Source organism: Urocampus carinirostris, chromosome 3 (genome assembly GCF_059441175.1).
Source record: "Urocampus carinirostris isolate Australia breed hairy pipefish chromosome 3, RoL_Ucar_1.0, whole genome shotgun sequence".
Classification (NCBI taxonomy): Eukaryota; Metazoa; Chordata; class Actinopteri; order Syngnathiformes; family Syngnathidae; genus Urocampus; species Urocampus carinirostris.
Window position 1 is genome coordinate 34,000,188 of NC_142351.1, and position 20,124 is coordinate 34,020,311.

The 20,124-nt window shown below is 39.0% G+C and overlaps 1 protein-coding gene across 1 annotated transcript; it reads right to left on the reverse strand.

The window, feature by feature from the left end:
• Positions 1–1,589: 1,589 nt before the first annotated feature.
• Positions 1,590–19,162, reverse strand: tmco4 (transmembrane and coiled-coil domains 4). The gene is made up of 14 exons (XM_088331587.1): positions 18,884–19,162; positions 17,013–17,163; positions 16,766–16,940; positions 16,309–16,336; positions 15,988–16,117; positions 15,408–15,505; positions 14,044–14,187; positions 13,790–13,909; positions 9,806–9,970; positions 8,982–9,118; positions 8,793–8,877; positions 7,832–7,949; positions 7,560–7,677; positions 1,590–2,629 (listed from the first exon to the last, which is right to left on the reverse strand). Exons 1-14 carry the CDS (start codon positions 18,924–18,926, stop codon positions 2,177–2,179), a joined length of 1,965 nt encoding a protein of 654 aa, XP_088187713.1. The 5' UTR covers positions 18,927–19,162; the 3' UTR covers positions 1,590–2,176.
• Between the last annotated feature and the right edge of the window lie 962 nt (positions 19,163–20,124).

Consider the following 20,124-nt stretch of genomic DNA (forward strand, 5'->3'; position numbering starts at 1 on the left):
TGTTACTAGGTTATTTATTGTAAGTAAGATAGGCTCGGTCAACAACTACATTCATTTTACTGGAAAATCCCAATGACCCAGTACCGGTGAACTATATTCAGAACGGGCCTCCTTCAGGAGGGCACCCTTGTGCCTAGAGGCACCACATTGGAGACCCCTGGTCTACACTTTTCAAACAAGCTGAAGCTGCATACTGCAACATAATATTTTACATTATTTTGAAAGATGTAAACAAGGTCAAATAAGCTACCATGACACTCATGTTCTGGATGAAAAACGAGGAGGGAGCACAGCACATTTCTGTATATGGGGGACTGGGCTCAGTGAAAGTATTCAGAATCTCATCTCATCTCATTAGCTGCACCGCTTATCCTCAGTAGGGTCGCGGGGATGCTGGAGCCCATCCCTGCAATCATCGGGCAGTGGGCAGGGGACACCCTGAACTGGTTGCCAGCCAATCGCAGGGCACACAGGGACAGGCAACTCGCTCGCTCATTCACACCTAGGGACAATTTGGACCGGCCAATCCACCTGAAATGCACGTCTTTGGAATGTGGGAGGGAACCGGAGTGCCCGGAGGAAACCCACGAAAGCACGGGGAGCACATACAAACTCCGCACAGTAAGTCCGGTAGCTGGATTTGAACCCACACAGGAGGTTCCTAGGACCTTAGAACTGTGCGGCATGCGCCAACCACTGCGCCGCCGTGCTGCCCCAGTATTCAGAATATTTTTCTTAAAAATGTTGTTACCAACAGTGACATGTTAGTGTTATGCCCTATCGCCTGCTGTGCCCCAATGCCACGGCTTAATAATGTTGGATAAAACACATTTCAAGAAAAAAAAATGGACAAAAATAAAGACTCCCTATTTTAAGCTGCTTAAACTGAGTGTGAGTCCATGCATTTTCTACAAAGTCAAAAATTAAAGGGATCGCACAATTAAATAGAGCACTGGCCTACTTAAGATGGCCTTATCACCCTTTCTCAAGCCACTCAAACTTTGCCTGTGGGGATCAAATGAGTTTGCTTGATATGATCTTCTACAGCCGCTGGCCTTCAAGAATCTGCCTATTTACACACCCAGCTTGCCATTGTGTCCCCTTTAAGTCTAAGAGACCTCTTCCCCTAAATGTGTTGGAATTATTTAAAATCAAGAAGTGGGGGTGTCAAAAAGCTGGCCTGATTATAATAGGGATATGAGCTGATCACATATCCTTGTGAGTTGATATTGACGCTTCCCTGTCCCTCATTATGAATTATATTCTAAGAATTAAGGTGAATTAAAAATATACACTTCAACTGAAGTTATAGGATTCTGACAAAAAAAATGAAAACATCATAAATGAATTAATCATACAATGATTCCTAAGATAGGCAGACATTTCAATATTACAACACTGTACTTTTAGGGATTCATAGGCTTTGCCGATGTACAGTATACATTTCCAGACCTTAGCAAACAACAGCATAGTGTGTGCAAACGTGAACTATATATGGAGCTGCTCTTTCACAGCCATTTTTAATTTTGAAATGGATGCAATTAAAAGAAAACGAAACCCACAAATGTAAAACAGATGAATGAATCAAGTTTGCTGAGTAGAATGTGAATTATTAACAAGAAAAAACTAAAAAAAGGCTCGAACCATCCATCCATTATCTGCACCGCTTATACTCAGTAGGATCACGGGGGTGCTGGAGCCCATCCCAGCTATATTTGGGCATTGGGCCGGGGACTCCCTAAACTAGTTGCCAGGCAATCGCAGGGCACACAGAGAGACAACTCAATCTCCATTCACACCTCGGGACAATTTGGACCGGCCAATAACCCTGACATGCATGCTTTTGGAATGAGGGAGGAAACTGTAGTGGCCGGAGGAAACCCACGCAAGCACGGGGGGAACACGCAAACTCCACACAGGAGGTTCGATCGACCTCAGAACTGTGCCACACACCCGCCGCCGTGCTGCCCCAGGCTCGAACCAATCTTGTAGAATTCCTTTATGCTCTAATATCATCATATTGTGAATCCCTATGCCAAGTTCCTTCATTTACAGATTCAATTACTCTCACCTGTCGTTAGTCAAAATTCCTTTGTCAATCACATTTTTTCTAAAAGTGATTACAAAAGACTGACTAAACTTCTTAAATTTAAGGTCCATTGAGTTTTTGACTGCTTCATGTAGTCCAATTTGTGTCATCCCAGCTCCATGACATGTGTTCATCATCTGCCTCAGCCTGATCTTCACTTACATTCATAGCAGATTGGTCAGTGACACTTTCCTGAGGGACTGCTTCATTGTTCCTTTTTCTGGGTGTATCATCTGATTCTTCGTCATCACTGTTGAGGTCGTTCAACAGGTCTGATATATCAGGGAAGTCCCAGCCAACAGCCAAATCCATTGTCCTTGTTGAGTCCTCACTAGTGTCTGACATACAAGTCTCGACCTCCCGGACCCGGCTTTGGGGTTCCTGGAGCTGTAACTTAATTTGGCTTTGATCCAATGGGTCGTTACAAACCGTCACGGGTTCTGAAATCATGAGGGAGGATCCTGGTACCTCTTTAGTGGGAACTCCCACAGCCACTAAAATGGTGTCCATTTGACGCATGTAGTCTAGGTGACCTTTCACCTGGGAAACAAAGACATCCCTCTAAATTTCATTTCAATTATACATCTATAAACACACACATATACACATACACCACACACAGCTTTTTTTTTCATTGTGATATATGTTACTTTTCATATATGGAAAAACATTTCCTTAAAAAGGAATTTGAATAAAATAAATATTTTAAACATTGTGTTCCATTAGTCTTGGCATCAAACAATGGTGGAATGAGAATAAAGCGGTGTTTGATACCACCTCTGCAATCTACAACGGGATGTAAACCCGTTCGATATGGTATGAAAGAGAGAATCATGTTTAGACTAATGAGGACACACAGAAGTTTCCTGCAGAGAATGTATAATTTCTTCACCAGTGTTTTCATTTCTGGGATTGGTAATTCACTTGTACAGACGCTCCCCTACTTAAGACCATTCAACTTACAAAAAAATGGTACATGACGAACATTTATCTCGGGACGTTCAAAAATTTCCAGACATTGCTGTAAGTTAGATTTTGTATTGTGTGCACCTTTTTCCGAGTACAGGACAGTACTGTAGTGTTTCTTTCCGCCGCTTGGCGCTGAGAGGTCATCCAGCATCCACCACGAAGAACAAATTTCCTAGTTCGTGTGTAAAAATACGACGTGTACTGTATTTCTAGCGCGCTAAGAACTTTGGCGTTTTTATTGTTTAATATCTTGTGCATCCATTTGATATGGTTGGTGTAAAATGTAAACAAGAGGCAAGCCGTGAAAGTGGAATAAGAAAGCTTGATGCAGTTGAGAAAATGGTTGGATCGATTTTTTCGCCCACTTTCTACCACGGAGGAGGAAGTAGCTTAACTCTTGAAGCCCATCTTCCACAAGTAAGTTGAACTTCACTTTATTTATCTTTATAGAGCACATTATTTTATCAACTGTTTATTTTCTTATTACAAAACAATACAGGTTACTTATACAAGCCTTAAACATATTTATATAAACCTTAAACATACAAAATATAGCGTTGAAGCAACTTAGGAACAAATTCAACTTAGAATCGTCCATCTCGTTTGTAAGTAGGGCAGACTCTGTATTCCCATTAAAAAAAATCCCATTGATATCAACGTTGTGAAACATTATATGCAATAGACAATTCAGATATAAATTATGAGATGAATAATAAAATATAAAAGATATAAAGCATAATCAAACTGCATAAAAACGTTAATACTAAAAAAGTCTGAACAACTGGCAGGGGTGGGAGCCTGGAAGTTTAGATGCGACACTCATGTTCTGGATGAAAAACGAGGGAGAGCACAGCACATTTCTGCATATGGGGGACTGGGTCCGTGAAAGTATTCGGAACATTTTTTTCAAAAATGTTGTTAAAACTTCATGTGCTTAGCAGGTGAGACCATTGTTTCTTTCTGCATTAATTCATTATTTATTTATTTTATATAATAATTCAAAGCATCATATGAGCGCACAAGTTCAGGAGGTGTCAAAAATACCGCCCTCTGCATCCCGTAACCATGGTGACTTTTCAAATCGTGGCTCCATAAACGCTGTTTAGTGCGCCGGTGAGCCAGGTAATACTGCAGCCAGCAACGTTCATATGTGAGGTTTGAATTCAAACCGTATTGCTAATATTTAAGCCTTTGTAAAGCCTTGTAAACATGCACATTAATTCGAATGTTCACCGATTCAGATTACATGTTATTTTCTCTCACTACTGCGAAAAAAATGCATCAGCTGTATGCCTACAAATCAGTGTAAGGTTATGCTTCTGACAATCTATGAGCACAATTTGTAAACAAACGAGAAGCAACAAGAAAGAGCGAGGAGTACCCAACAACAGTATTTCATCTACTGTGTCGACTGACATAAATACAATAATCTTTTGTTTAATGTAAAACGTTAAAAGTGGAAAGAATGTCTATCGGCGTAATGACGTCTCTCGTTCCTCGCCCCTTCCAGTTGGGTTTTTTACCAAACGCCACATATACAAGATTAACTCTTGTCACCATTGGTCAAAAAACCCACATTTCGATCTCAATCTGACTACTGCATGCATGCAAACATGCTCATTAGCTTAATGTAACTTTCTCAAATATGTGGTTCTGGAACTGATAACTCAGAGGTTTTTTTCTTTCAAATCAGGTCGACATGACTAAGAGTCAGGGTTAAATACAATGTTTGTTTAACCAACAGCAGAAACCTTGAGACTGCTGTAAATGTTTTTTTTTGCTGTCGGGTGTACTCGAAAGATGTAAAACTGGAATAACCTCAAATAGAAATTTGAACTATATAAACATAATTATGTCAACTGAAATACAAAATAATAAAATGTACTTCTTTGACTGGCAAGTATGTTCCAGACTTTCGCTCATTAAATTAGGAAACAAAAAGCCCCTTAATTATATTGCTAACAAGACAACTTTACAGGAGCTCTACTGTATTCAGAACTTTTTTACTCGCTGCCGCCATCTCCTGGCTTGTGTCAACAATGGACTCTCTGTCAGCTTGTTTATAATGCGCTTGCAAGTCCCGTATTTTCACGACCATACGGCGCACATAAAAGTCTCAGATTTTCTTTAAATTGTGCGACAAGCCCTATCGTGCAGTGCACCATTGTGTGTCATGTAAAGCGGTGGATGAAGCTGAGGACATGATGAAACTGTAAAGAGGGAAGTGTGGGCGTCACCGCTAAAGGATGACAGGTGGGCAGGCCCCGCGCATACCTGACGTCAACAGAGTTGGGTGTAGACGCCTTGGGTTGCAGAATGCCAATGGCACACCTAACAATGTTTTCAGTGGCACGGTTGTCCTCCCTCCTCCGAGATGTTTACGTAACGTATTTTCGGATCATGTTACCATTAAAAATAGCATATTGATAGATAGCAATTAGGACTACAGTATTTACTAATGTGCCGAAAGAAAAGGCAAATGAAGGCGGCGTTGAAAAAAAGTATGTGAGCCCCACATTTGACAGTGCTCTTAACAGACTCGTGTAATTTGCGAACAAAACGGCTCTATGAGCCGGCACTTCGAAGTGAATAAAGGGGGCCGGCGGCTATCAAGAGCTGCCTCTCTTCGAGACGCTTTTATTACCTTGTGATTTTTTTCAGGGATTCTATGCTGTTGACTTAAATCTATTGAGTATGAAAAGGTAAAAATTATTTTGGATTTATCTTTTTCATTATAGATTTATAAATATTTGTTTCATATTTCCTGTGTTTTTCCACTGTTAATGTTTGAGAGTTAATTTTGCTTTATTTTCCCCCTTTTACGTCATTCATAATAACACATAATAATTGGTAATATATGAATTAAAAGACAAAAAAATCCCGAAAAGCGGCCAGGGAGCCAAAAGAGTCAGCTCTTTTTAGCGAGGCGAGCTTAAAAAGCCGGTTCTCTAAAAACAGGTGGAATTTCCATCTCGCCAGCGGACCATTCGCTTCCTTGAGGATAAAAAGTAAACTCAGATCCACGCAAGTTTCGTATTTGGAGAACATGCCTCAAGTCGTGGTTTTCCCCCCTGCCCCTCACACTTGAAGAATTATGTGACTGAGTGCCAAAAATATCAAACATATGTGATTCTTGGCGCCACAGCCGCCGCACCGTTTTCCTCCAAAAAGTGCCCCAGCACCCCCGTGCCCGAACGTGCGCTGTGCCCTGTGTAGTGTTGAATACAGAAATAGAACCAGCTAAGGAGACTGCGCCGTACGGTCGTGAAATAAATCCTTTTTGTTTTCATCGGTCTTGGGTTGGCATTTTGACTGTACTTGAAGAAGGCCTCTTCTTACTTTAACCATTTTGCTAAACTAACAAATAGTAATAAAAAAAAAACCCTGCCGGGTCGAACATGACATTGCACTCAAACACTCCCTCTACCCCCTATTCCTTCTACCTAATGTGAACAGCTTTGCTAAAAGCATGATAAAAGCAAATAGGCGCTGTGGAAAAAAGCATTGGGACTCTTTAGTGCATTATTAACAATGACATGAGAGAAAATATTCTATCTTTAACATTTCGAAGGACACCTCAAACCATAAACCCCACCACCTTAAATTACCGTAAATTCCGGACTATAAGGGTTATTGTTCTATTTTCTTTGTTAATTATCCATTATCCGTTATCAGCCGTGACTCTATCGAATACGTCATTTAATTACATAACAGACTAATTTGATGGCATGCGAGCGTGTTCTTAGTAGCGTGAGGCTACCTCCCAAAGGCACGGTTTAGGATGAAAGTTATATTATTATTATTAAAGCTTTGAAAACTCTCTCGATGTACCGTCTTTCTTTGTAAATACTGTATGTGTAATATGTATTTGCAACTGTATATTTTCGTAATGTATTTATTAGTATTTATTTGAGACACTTATTCTGCACGAGCAAATTAAAAAAAGAGGGGCGGAGCAAACGCTGGCTGATGGGAAAGTGGGGACCGGTAAAGGTGAGTTTTTGTGGACACGGCGGACAATAATGGATATATATTAGTCCCACCCTTACCTTTGGAAATATACACTTTTTTTTCCTTGGATTACTATCAACGGGCACCTAGAATCGGTAAGTCTGCAACAAATTTTAAGTACCCATATCATTTTGCGTTCATTTTGGCGGCTGTGATGTTTGAACTGTGTGCTTCATTGAAGGACTTTTAGTTTCATTCGCGGTACTTGAAGTTTGGTTTGGATTAATTTCGTGTTTTTTTTATGTATGTGCATGCGGCTTATATACAGGTGCGGCTTGTGTATGGACAAAATCGATTTTCCCCTTAAAATCTGATGGGTGCGGCTTATAATCAGGTGCGCTTTATAGTCCGGAATTAACGGTATATATATTACTCAACAAACTTTAAGAAATATGACATATTAGGGTTTAATGTTCAACTCCTACCATGTCCCAATTACTTTTATGTACATAACAAATCTACTAACACTTCAGAAACCCGATTGACTCACCACAGATGAGAGGTCTACATTAATGACACGGCGATCCACGACACTGAGTGGTTGTAGCCCGGCAACACAGAGCTGAGCAGCTGAGCTTCGGTACAAAAACCCCAGGAGCCAATCACCTCTAAAATGTGTACAAAAGGGAAAATGTAAGTAAGAGGGCTTCAATTAAGACAAAAGTCTGGCTCACAACCTTGACAAAACAGCAATTGCTAAATGGTCAAAATAAATTGCAACTAAACACCCAGCATTTTCTCTGACATGCAAAAACAGGTTACCTGCAGTACCCATTGACTATTTTTCCAGCCACCACCTGGGTCATTTTTTCCCAAGCCTTTGCTGAGCCATCTACAGGAGCTCCCAGTAGAAACACATCCTCCACAACACCTTCAGAACCTACAATATTGAAACAAAAAAGATCCTTTCTGTGGTTTGATCGTTTTATTTTTTGAGGAAGTTATCCACAAGTGGCTCTTTGCTTGAATACTGGTTAACAAACCAACTCCAGCAATATTTTTTATGACAAGCATATTGACTCCAAGAGGAAAAGTGATAGCACAGACATCAATAGTTTTATATAGGTTGTGCCATTTTGTAACATCATTCATTACAATAGCAAACATGTTCTACATTGTTAGAAAACTTAGACGCCATTTTAATAAAAGCCGTCATTTTCAAGATAAAATCACATTTGCAAGTTCAGCAAGCGCTTAAAACAGACCACATCAACAACACTCGAATATGAATATTTTACCTAATTGTTAGTCAGCATTAAGAGTAAAAACACATGATTTGCTGCAGCAAATTTTATAAAATCCTACTTGATTAACTAAATATAAACTCATTGTTCATTGTAGTCCTTGTTAAAATGCATGGACAAGTCACTCCGATGTCTGAAAAAAGGGGTAACACTCCCTGGTTGATGACACCTTAACTCATCTAATATGCAAAAAAATTGTCATGTCCATGGAATCAAATCCAAACTATGCTACAAGGCATTAGTAATAGAATAAAGTTAAAATACTTCAAACTACAATAAATACAATTAAAATAAGCACAATATTTTCTGCCAATAGGTCAAGATTTGTACTTTGCTGTGCAGGGCAATGTAACCACATACAAATTACACTGTATACCAATTAGTTGTACAGTACTTGGTTTCGTACAAGGCACAGGACAATTATAGACACAAGTAGTATAAATGCAGAAGAGGTTAAATGTAAGAAGATATATCCATACCTTGATCCTTAGCAAGCTCTTGAAGACAAAAGTAGATAACCCTGGCCCCCAAACTGAAACCTATAAGACTGACTGGCCTCTTCCCCTTTAAATAAAGAAGACAACCCATTTTATCAAAAAATAATGTGCCTGTCATTTGAACTCAAAGACTTGACAAGCCTGGAATGGTTGAAGATCACGTCTTCTTACCTGTTGTCTGCTTCTCAAAACCTGGGCGAGATGTTTCCCCACTTCTGCCGAGCGATTCAGACAAACACACCAAGGGTTGTCAATGACGCTGGCCGCAGCGAGCAAAGAGGCGGGCCATGTCAGAGCTGTGACGATACCTGGAAAAAGTCATCAAAAAACATATAGAACAGTCTTAATTGTGACTGATGACAATGCAGTGAACATTGTTTACAACGAGATTAGACGTGGTAATACTTGTTTAAAACGTAATAAAAGACTTAGAAAAAAGCGAGAAAAAAAAGCACGTTAAGATAAAATGTCACAATACAAGAAGCGAGAAGAATTTGTTTTGCATTTGATGTCTTATCAAGCAAATGTTGAATACAGTTTAACTTCTATTTCAAATCCCAGTTCCTTCGTGTAATGTGAATTTTAATATATTTACAGTAATTAAATCTCTTTAGGAGTTAAAGTAAGGTCAGTGAGACTTTCGGTTGCTATTGCTATGAATTGTCAAGCAGATACAGAAAATAAAATGTACAGTATGTCACACTGCTGAGTACACCCCTCACATTTCTGCAGATTTCATCTTAATGTTCAATGGAACAACACTGAATGAAAGTCTTTCTAAAGCTTGTAATGCAAGATATTTGCTTGATCTCATGTATCCAATTTCTCGTATCTTGAGTAGCTTGTCGTTAGAGGGGCCACTGTATATGGATTTAGATGTGTGAAAGCACTTGACACATTAAAATGAAGTAAATTCAACGAGTTCAGTAGACTACACTGAAGTACACTTCAAGATGTCAGACAACTTATGATCTTGTCAGTCTTCTTCGCTTCACCTGAAAGAACGGTGTACTTCAGAGCCTCCTGAGCCATCATGCTGACCAGCCCGTCCAACAGCGAGGTCATGGCTGAGCCCAAGTCCCTGAGGAAACGCGACTCCCACACTAAGCAGTACTGCTCTCCGCACTCTCCCAGGCTGCACCAAGGGGCCTGAAACGAGCCTGAATGAGCACGATTATTGACAGTGCGTAAATTGCAAGTAGCTATTACCTGTAAAAGAGTGACTGTGGGTCAAGATCACATTGCCAATCCATGAGTGTCAGAACAGAAACTTCGCAATGTTATAATTTTGGTAACATTAGCTAAAATGATGTGTCTATAGTTAAATGATAAAGTAACATTCGAGTGAAATGGCAAGCTATATTTTAAGTACAATTGAGCAAAGTGCTAAATAAAGCGTTATCCCCAAATTGCAATGTAGTACAATGCAATGTTAAAATCCCCGAGCGTAGTGTTAAAGAAAAAAAATAACCTCTAAAATGATTTATGTTACTTTGAATACTGCATTTTTCAAAGTATTGGCACAAGAATGAAAGCCTAATGCTATCTCTCATAAATGTGGGGTCTGTTGTTCGCGGTGTCCTTAAAAAATTGAAAGTAAAATATTTTCTCCATTAAGTATGTGTTAACAATACCCAACAGTCCGGTTTCCAACAATTATAAATATGGGGGACTTTAACATTCATATGAACTCCCCACTCAGTTCACTCACTGTTGCGTTTCAGTCTCTAATTGATGCATTTGGTTTTAATCAACTGGTTGATTTGCCAACCCATAAAGACGGAAACACGCTCGACTTGGTTCTGACTCGAGGAGTTTCAACCTCAAACATGATGGTGTTACCGTGTACTACAGTTATCTCGGATCATTATTTAGTTACATTTGAGGTGCTAGCTAAATGTAGTACCAAAAAAACTGAAGGATTCAATGGACGCAATGTAAGCACGAGCAGTTTCTGAGCTCTCCGATATTCTTCCAGGAGCAGTTGCGTCCTTTCCTTCCTGCATAGGCTCTATCGAATCACTCATAAATGAATTCAATGCTACCCTGGCTAGTGCCCTGGATTCAGTAGCGCCCATCCGGCTTAAATCACGACCTAAAAGACGCACGCCTTGGTTTAATGATGAAACTAGATCCCTTAAACGAGAATACAGGAAATCTGAAAGAAAATGGCGCGCTACCAAGCTTGAAGTTTTCCATCAAATCTGGTGTCATAGTTTGTTGAAGTATAAAGCGGCCCTGGCCTCTGCAAAATCAGCCTACCTTTCGAAGGTGATTGCGTCACAAAAGAACAATCCCAAGGTCCTTTTCGACACTGTAGCATCACTTACAAGGCAACAGACTATCCCAGATAGCTCCACTCATTCTGCCCACAACATAATGGTCTTCTTTACTAAGAAGATCCAAAGCATACAGGAAAAAAAATCGCTAAAGACAGTATTAATTCAACACATACTAAAGCACTCAAATCTATAGATGCACGACATGGTGGCTGTCCAGGGATTTTGCCCCGTTTTAGTGAACTGTCACTCGATAATCTTAAACAGATGGTGAATACGGCCAAACCGACGACTTGCCAGTTTGACCTGCTTCCAGGTTCACTTATTAAAGGTCTCTTTGGCGTTCTTGCACCTTCAGTTCTAAATATTTTAAACATATCACTCTCCTCAGGTGTAGTTCCAGCGGCTTTTAAGTCCGCCGTCATTAAACCCACACTGAAACGACCCAACCTTGATCCAGAAAACTTATGTAATTATAGACCTGTGTCAAACCTACCGTTTCTTTCTAAAATACTTAAAAAAGTAGTGGCACAGCAGCTGAATGATTTCATGTCCGAGAACAATCTCTTTGAATCAATGCAATCAGGATTCAGGGCTAACCACTCTACTGAGACAGCTCTGATTAAGGTAACCAATGCTCTCCTACAGGCAATGGACTCTGGCGCATCATCACTTTTGCTGCTGGCTATTTCAAAGCACATTCAGGCAGTCAGCTACAGTGTGAGTATATACAGTTATTAGCAACCAGGGTGGGAGGGTTACTTTAAAAATAATCTGTTATCGTTACTAATTGCCTCTTGAAAAATGTAATCCGTAACATCGTCCGAATAATATTTTATTAGAGTCATGTAACCTGATTAATTTAGTTTACTTTTGCATTAAACCAGGACCAAAAATCCTATTAAAAGATAAAATACCGTAAAATCCGGACTATAGAGCGCACCCGATTATAAGCCGCACGCACCATATTTTGGAGTTATTGCCGGTTTTGTTCATACACAAGCCGCACCTGTATATAAGCCGCATGCGCCCCACATTAAAACATGTAACACAGTCACAAGTTTATCCCGAACCTGACTTTAGGTGCCGCGACTGTAACTATATATATATATATAGTACACAATCCATACACCACAATCAGCAACATGAACTGAAAATGATACCGGTAGTTAGAATTTAATGCAGACCTTCAAAGTCCGGGTCCCGTTGAAAGTAATCCAATGAAAAAAATGTATATTTCCAAAGTTAAGGGTGGGAAAAATATATATCCACTATTGTCCGCTGCAACATCAAACAGATTTAACTCAGCTTTACCCCACTTCCCGTCAGCCCGCGTTTGCTCCGCCCCTTTTTGATTCGCCCGTAGAAAACATATCACAATAAGTCTCTAAAATAAATACATTACAAAAACGTACAGTTGCAAATACATATTATACATGGTTACACATATTTACAAAGAAATACGGTACACCGAGAGGTATTTCAAAGCTTTAATAATAATAATATAACTTTCATCCCAAACCGTGCCTGTGAAAGGTACCAACACGCTACTACTAACACGCTCGCATTGCATCAAGCATATCTGTTAAAAAAAGCCGAACCGCAATAGCGAAGTTCACGGTAACCCGTCCTCATCTTCTCCTCATAACTGTCGCCATCAAGGGCGTCTTCCTTATTATCGGAAAGATCCTTTGTCATACGGACTTTTTGAATATAAACTAAGAGGATGCAGTCTACCTCGGCGCACGTATTCCACTGGTCTTAATCTTACCTTTTGTACTCGAGTGCCGCTAGTGGCCATTAGAAAAATTACATAAATTGGCCGCTTCACTGAATAAGCCGCAGGGCTGAACATTTGGGAAAAAAGTAGCGGCTTATAGTCCGGAATTTACAGTAAACTAAATGTAACTAAAATCATTCAATTTTGTTTAAAATAAATAAACAAAGTAACCTTGAAAACGAAATAAGAGATTCCTCTCTTGTCAGCAAAGCAGTGAAATAAAGGAAACCAAGATCAGGTAGTAGTACAACAAAAAAGTACTCACATTTTAACCGCGTAGTATAGTGTACTGAGCAAAAATAAAACATTCTCTTTTGGATGGCAGGTAAGATATGTTCTGTTTTGTTTTGTTTAAGTTAAGAGCAAACCAATGACCCAATATTGTTTTAAACACACAAACTGTTCACTTTTCTAAAGTGGGTTGCGTGTGTGTAATCTGAATGAAACAGCGGAAAGAGAGAAGAGCGACCGGACCTGGTGAATGTAAACAAAGCTAATGCAAACGAGGAACCAATTAAAAAAAAAGAGTTAAAACTAACACACACCGGACTTCTATATTGTCGCTTGCAGTGTGCAACATAAAAATGCTTTCAGATATAATGGTAATCCTGCAAAGTAACCCTGATTTTTACATGTAACTGTAATTTGATCCCATCTTTTTTATGTAACTGTAACGGAATACAATTACATTTTTTTCTCCCGTCTCCTGATTACGTAATGCCGTTGCACGCATTCCGTTATTCCCCAAGCCTGTCTGTAACTCGTATTAGTGACTTCCAGAGTAACATGCTACTTTTGGTGTCAGTAATCTGGTGGTACATGAAATACTTTTGAAATAAAGTAATGACTTAGTATAACCAATTACTGTTTTTCACCACTGGTAATTAGACAAAATTCCCAAAAAACAATAATCAACTTACTGTATTTACCAGTGCAGAGCCAACCTGTCACCGTTATCGTAAGGTGAAGATGTTTCCCAGTGCTGAGCGGCAGAAATTCAAACTCTTCGATTGCACCGACACACTTGTTCATCTTGTACCCTGATGGAAAAACATGTTTTAATTGTAACGACCACACTTCAACGAGAGCAGGTGAAGTCAAAAAAGGGTATAAATAAACAATTATAAGAGCAATATGAGGCATTTAAAAAATGTGTACTCCTCATTGCACTGACCCGTTAGCCCAGCGCCAGCTGCTCCAAACAGAGATGCCATGATTGCAATGCCGGTGGCTGAACCAAGAGCAGCAGCCCCACCGGCCCCAATTACGGCGCCGGCCCCCGCTGCTACTAAGGGGGCTGCCAGCCCTCCAGTCACACCTGACAAACAAAAAAAGTGTTCTATTGCATGCAAAAATAGATGCCATACAAAAAATGCCATAGCTAAGAGGCATGTACATTGGAATCTAACAACAACACATTTTAAATTGACATCGTTTCTTAAGTTTTGCTGTTTGGATCAGTTAACTTTAGTCTATAAAATTGTAATTGCTAATCATTCTACAGTGAACGAAAAAGAGGTTTCTATTCGGAATGAATGAAGTGGAAAATTACATTTATTTAATTGATGCATCTATTTAAAGGTGGAGTATGCCATTTGATGTGTCCTTGAAAAGCTGAAAGTAGAATATTTTATGAGTTAACAATGCCCAAATGAGTTAAATGAGCCCTTATTGTTTTGTTTACACCATCTATCTATCCAATTATCTGCACCATTTATCCTCAGTAGGGTCGCGGGTGTGCTGGAGCCCATCCCAGCCGTCTTCGGGCAGTGGGCAGGGGACACCCTGAACTGGTGGCCAGCCAATCGCATAGCACACAGAGACAGACAATACACTCGCTCATTCACACCTAGGGACAATTTAGTGCCTGGAGGAAACCCACGCAAGCGCAGGGAGAACATGCAAACTCCACACAGGAAGATCTGATCTCATGAACTCAGAACTGTTTCACGGACGCGCTAACCACTGTGCTGCCGTGCTACCTTACACCATGCCCATTTGCTTTTATATTACTCTTAGCAAAGCTGTTCGGGCTGCAAAAGACCTTGGGTAGGAGGAAAGAGGGGGTTTCAGAGTGAATTGCCCGTCACCGCCGTTTTTTTTGTTAGTGTAGCATGAAAATGGCGAAAGTAAGAAAAGGCCTAATTCAAGTACAGTCTAAACACCAACCCAAACTGCCAAAAAAGATGAAATAAGAAAAGTCAATTCAAGCTTCTTGGAAATGCACGTACTTGCACGCTTCAACATAAGGAATTACAGAGAAGCTACACTGAATCCAGTAATGGCGTCAGTGAGTAGAAAAGTTGATAATTCCTTATAACACCTTTTATTAGAGGCAATTGATGGACGGAATATCAAATTTTGGTCTAGTTTAGAGAAAATAACCAAGAGTTCTGAATCAAAGGATAAAGTTGTCTTTCTACATGGATGAAGGCAATGATTGACAAATCTTGCTTTATGTACCCAATTTACTCTCATAAATCCATCCCAATTTTGCTATAGCAACATTATAAACATAAAAAATGGATGAATATTCACCTATTAAAGTTCCACCACCAACTGTTGCCAGTCCGATGAGAAGGTAACGTCTAATTTTTCGACCCCTTTCCCTTTTCCTCCGCCGGGATGATTCCTCTCTTGTCAACAAAGAATTGAAATCGTCTAAGTCAGGGGTCTCCAACATAGTGTGCCAAGGGCACTATGTAGCCCCCTCAAATCACCTGAGTTGCCTGCAAACCGGTTCTAAAAACAGCTCACCAGTGATGGGCCGTAGTGATTTTTTAAGGAAATTTAAAATGGCATGAAAAAAAAATTGACATGATCAGTGTCTTTGAACAATGTTTTAGTGGTTGACTGTGACTATCTTAACCATACTTTGAATTATTGCAACCTGGTAATGACATGACAACTTTGTAATAACATAGTAATAACATAAATTGCTATTTTAGAAAAGCATTTACGACTGGTAGCCCTTTGTGATAATCACTAACAAAAATGGCTCTCAGGTTCAAAAAGGTTTGTGACCCCTGGTATAAAATATACAGTGTTTTGCATCAATATTACATTTGTCAAACATATAACATGTGTTGGGGGGAGACTTTTGTGTGTGGCATCTTACTCGCTCTCTTCTCCTCCTTCAGTCAACTTTTCTCCAAGCGTCTCCTCAAATTCTTCAAGCTCTTGTGGTGAAACTCGGAGTAAGCAGCCGATGTGCCGAATGAGCACCCTCGCTCTGGCATCGTAGTGGCCTGAGAGTATGCAGATACTTTTTGTTTTGGTGACAGTCAAAAAGAGAGTTTATTACAAAAACCCAAAAATAATCTAAGTATATAATTCACTTGTAATATGCTTTTACGAATATTTAAAATACATTCAATTTCTTACATAATTATAGTATTTTTCCTGTAAACACAGTGTACTTGTAATTCAAGTATCTTACCATCTTTGACAGAGAATGTCACCAAGTCCTGCAATTCAGAAACAAGTCATTAAAAAAATAAAAAACAGAAAAAAACATGTTGCAATAAGAGAATGAGTGTTATTATTTTTGTTTTGTTTTGTTTTTCAGACATTAGAGAATAACAAAATGTTATCTTGTGGAAAACTTGCAATGCTAGGCTATTCACTGGTAGCCGTTTTACAACCTTCAACATGAAAATGTTGTAAATAACAACACAAAAGAAAAACAGACATTTGAGATATGGTGCTTAAAAAGTGCCAATCGATTTGATTTATCTATCGCCCGACTACTCAGGAGTTGTGTCCATCTGCCATTGTTTTGAAAAACTGGTATTACTCATTCTTGTTGTAATGATGTTTACCGGTACGTTTTTCATCAGTAGAGCGGCAAACTGCTAAGTGGTGCAATAAACATGTCAGCTCATTTGCATTTATACCTGTATGATAGGGGTGGCGCCTGTGGCCATAAGCGCCTCAGCTTGCAAGATAGACAAAAATGTTTCAGTGCCCTCAAAGCCTAGACCTGACAGGAAAGCCTCCATGACGGGCATCACAGACTCATCCAAGTCCAGCCAGAGGACCATCCCATGCAGGTACTGTTTCCTGAACTCACTAACACAAGACAAAAAAACACAAACGTACAAAACACCTGTTTGCTTTTAAATGTCTCTGTCCAGTTGGTACCTGTTTTCATTTCCTGCAAACAACTGCCCCAGTGAGACACCGCACAGAGCAGCATAGGCAAATCGCCCCTGTTCACTCATCTGCCTGCAAATGATTTTCTTCGGGTATTGGTCACAGGACACATCTTGTGTTGGTTGAGCCGCCCCTGGATCTAAGGAGATAAACACAATGCCACAACTGTAGTGTTTTATTAACCAGGTTAAAGTGAATACTTTTCATGTTGGGACTAGTGTTGAGGCATTATATTATTAAGGGAACACGCTAACTAGATCATATATTTAATTCAAGTTATTTTAACATTCCTAATGCTTAATTTACACCAGTGTTTTTTAACAACTGTACCGGGGCACATAAATGTGTCGTGAGACGTTGTCTAGTGCGCTGCAGGAAAATGCCCAATTTTGAGTTTGCAAATAAGCATGCCTTTGTTTTCTTCCAGTGATCAACCAAGTAACTTTAACATTCATCCATATCAGTAAGTGAAAGCAGATAACTAGTTTTATTTTAATATACTTTTTATATGATTATCAGCTCATGAGTTATAGTATAGGAAAATATTTTGAAAACATTTTGTTGGATAAAAGTGTTTAGAATTGCACTGCAAAAATATCATAGTTGTATTAAATAGACATCGCCCAATTTTAGGATAAATTTACCGTTTCAACAAAAATGGCGAATTGTATACATCCCAGGAGATAATGTTTTAAGGTGGGGGAGTGGCTAATGTGAAATTTCCCAGAGTGAATTGGGTCTTTGAGGAGGTGTGTTTGAATTAAAACCAGTGTAGTTTGCTAAAGCAGGAGTACTGTAATTAACAATGTAATGCGCACATTTGATTTTATGTCATTATAACACTATTTTCATTCACGGTACCAGAAACAATTGTTAAAAATGCAGTAAATGGAAAGTCGTCCTAAAAAATATAAGTAAACGTAAAATAAGCATGACGAGGGAAACAACTCTGTGCTGTATGAATCAGACTTTGAAGGACAGTAAATAAATACATTTTTCAACCCTTTTTTAACCAAGGTACACTTTTATTAATAAAAAAGTTCCGAGGCACACCGTCCGTCGAAAATGTAGTTATGTCAAATATTTCACTGTACTACCTCATAAGCACATAATTAGTATATAAAAAGAAAAATAATAATGCTTAAAATAAAAAAGAATGATGTGCTTTATTTAGGTTTTTATTTTTCACAGTGCATTCTTAAACCGCTTTGCTAAACAAATTAAGTTTTTAAATGTAGTGTGCTACCTCATGAGCAGATAATTAGTCTATAAAAAGTATAGAAAAATCTACTGCCACCTACTGATATAGATGACTATTACAGTTCCTCGTCTGAAGATAGCAAAGTACTGAATAATGGCCTGATTTTTTGGAAAGATACAATAAGGCAAATTCCAGCAGCACACTAGGCAAGGTCTCACGGCACACTAGTGTGCCCCGGCACACTGGTTGAAAAACACTGATCCACACATACGAGCGCGATTATATAGAGGTAAAGACCTTAAGTTTCTGAACTTTACAGGCTCACGCTGGGTTAGTATTTCTCCAATGAGCTTAGTCAAGTCATGTTTATTGGTATAGCCCTTAATCACAAAGAGTCTCAAAGGCCTGCAAAGACCACAGATTATTGTAAACCACAGACTTAGCAAATTTATAAAAGTGGAAGTTCTACAAGCAGAATTGAAAAGAACGTAAGAAAGATGTAGAGAAGTGCTACACCGCAAGTAAGCAAACAACAAAACAGATGCGCGCAGTTCTTATCACTTGATATTCTGATGATTCACAAACAAACATGAGAGTATATAAGTATGTAACTCCCTAATCGGTCGTGACATGGACAGGATCACATTATTTTACATACCGGTGGTAAAATGTATGTCTGCACAGCCGTGTTTGGCGTCCATTGGGTTGAGATGTCACATTTCACACCATTGAACTTTCTGCCATCATGTCTTCCGACCAAACTGGTGTTTTTCTACAAAGTAAGTACGCCTGCATACGAAGCACGATAACCCACTTTTTAAAATGTTCGATAAAAAACAGAAGTATAAGAACGAGCCATTTTTTTTAAAATGCAAAAATAAGTCGTGATTTTTTTTTTAAGTTGGTTTAAACTTCATGGTAGCTCATGTTGGCAAAGTTTACAGTGACGTTTAGTCCACGTAGCATTAACAGGGAGGGGCTTTCAAAGAAGAATCTGTTAAGTCAATGCGATTCCCACTCGGTTTTCCTGATTTTGCGTTCCGTTCAGTGTAGCGTAGTGTAGTGTGTTTTTCTCATGCAACTCAAAACTGTTTTGAAAAGTGTTTAGAAGATCATCAGAAGAAACGCATTTTGTTTAGGTATATTGACAGGCTTGCCCATTCTTTCATCCGCCCATCCTCCCATCTATCTATCTATCTATCTATCTATCTATCTATCTATCTATCTATCTATCTATCTATCTATCTATCTATCTATCTATCTATCTATCTATCTATCTATCTATCTATCTATCTATCTATCTATCTATCTATCTATCTATCTATCTATCTATCTATCTATCTATCTATCTATCTATCTATCTATCTATCTATCTATCTATCTATCTCAGATTAAGCTCTAACGCCGTCTGCTGGTTGAATGAAGTAAACACTCTCAACACAACAAGTATTTTTTCTCTCCCTATGATCTGGATTGGCATCAGGTTTACAGTGTACACTGTACAATATATAATTATTATTCATAATAGGCGTTCAGCTGGAGGTGAAGGGAAACAACACCAAAAAAAGAAAAAAAAAGGAAAAGAAATGCTTCTACCTAAAATGGTTTACAATTTGAACTTTGACATTTTTTAATATTTTTGCTCCGAAGGGAGTTTTAGTAACACCGTGTTCAAAAGTACTAACAACTGTATTCCCTGAAGATTCTGTATTAGGTCTGTGCAAGGCCCATACGAGAAAACTTTGCTACGAGAAAATTTTGCAGTGAGAGCACTTTGTCAAAATGATATCCCGACCTTGTCAGTGAGGAATTAAAAAAATAAAAATAAAAATGGGTGCAGTTTGTGTAACTCAGAAAGCCATCCTGTTTATGTTACAGGTGACCAATCTGCAAAAGGCT

Excerpts from the sequence above, each read along its gene's own strand:
- tmco4 (XM_088331587.1), bottom strand. The coding sequence starts at position 18,926 with ATGGACGCCAAACACGGCTGTGCAGACATACATTTTACCACCG. Across the intron at positions 16,337-16,765 it reads GCGCCACCCCTATCATACAG|GACTTGGTGACATTCTCTGT; the intron begins GTATAAATGCAA and ends TCTGAATTGCAG. Across the intron at positions 13,910-14,043 it reads AGCTGGCGCTGGGCTAACGG|GGTACAAGATGAACAAGTGT; the intron begins GTCAGTGCAATG and ends TTTTTCCATCAG.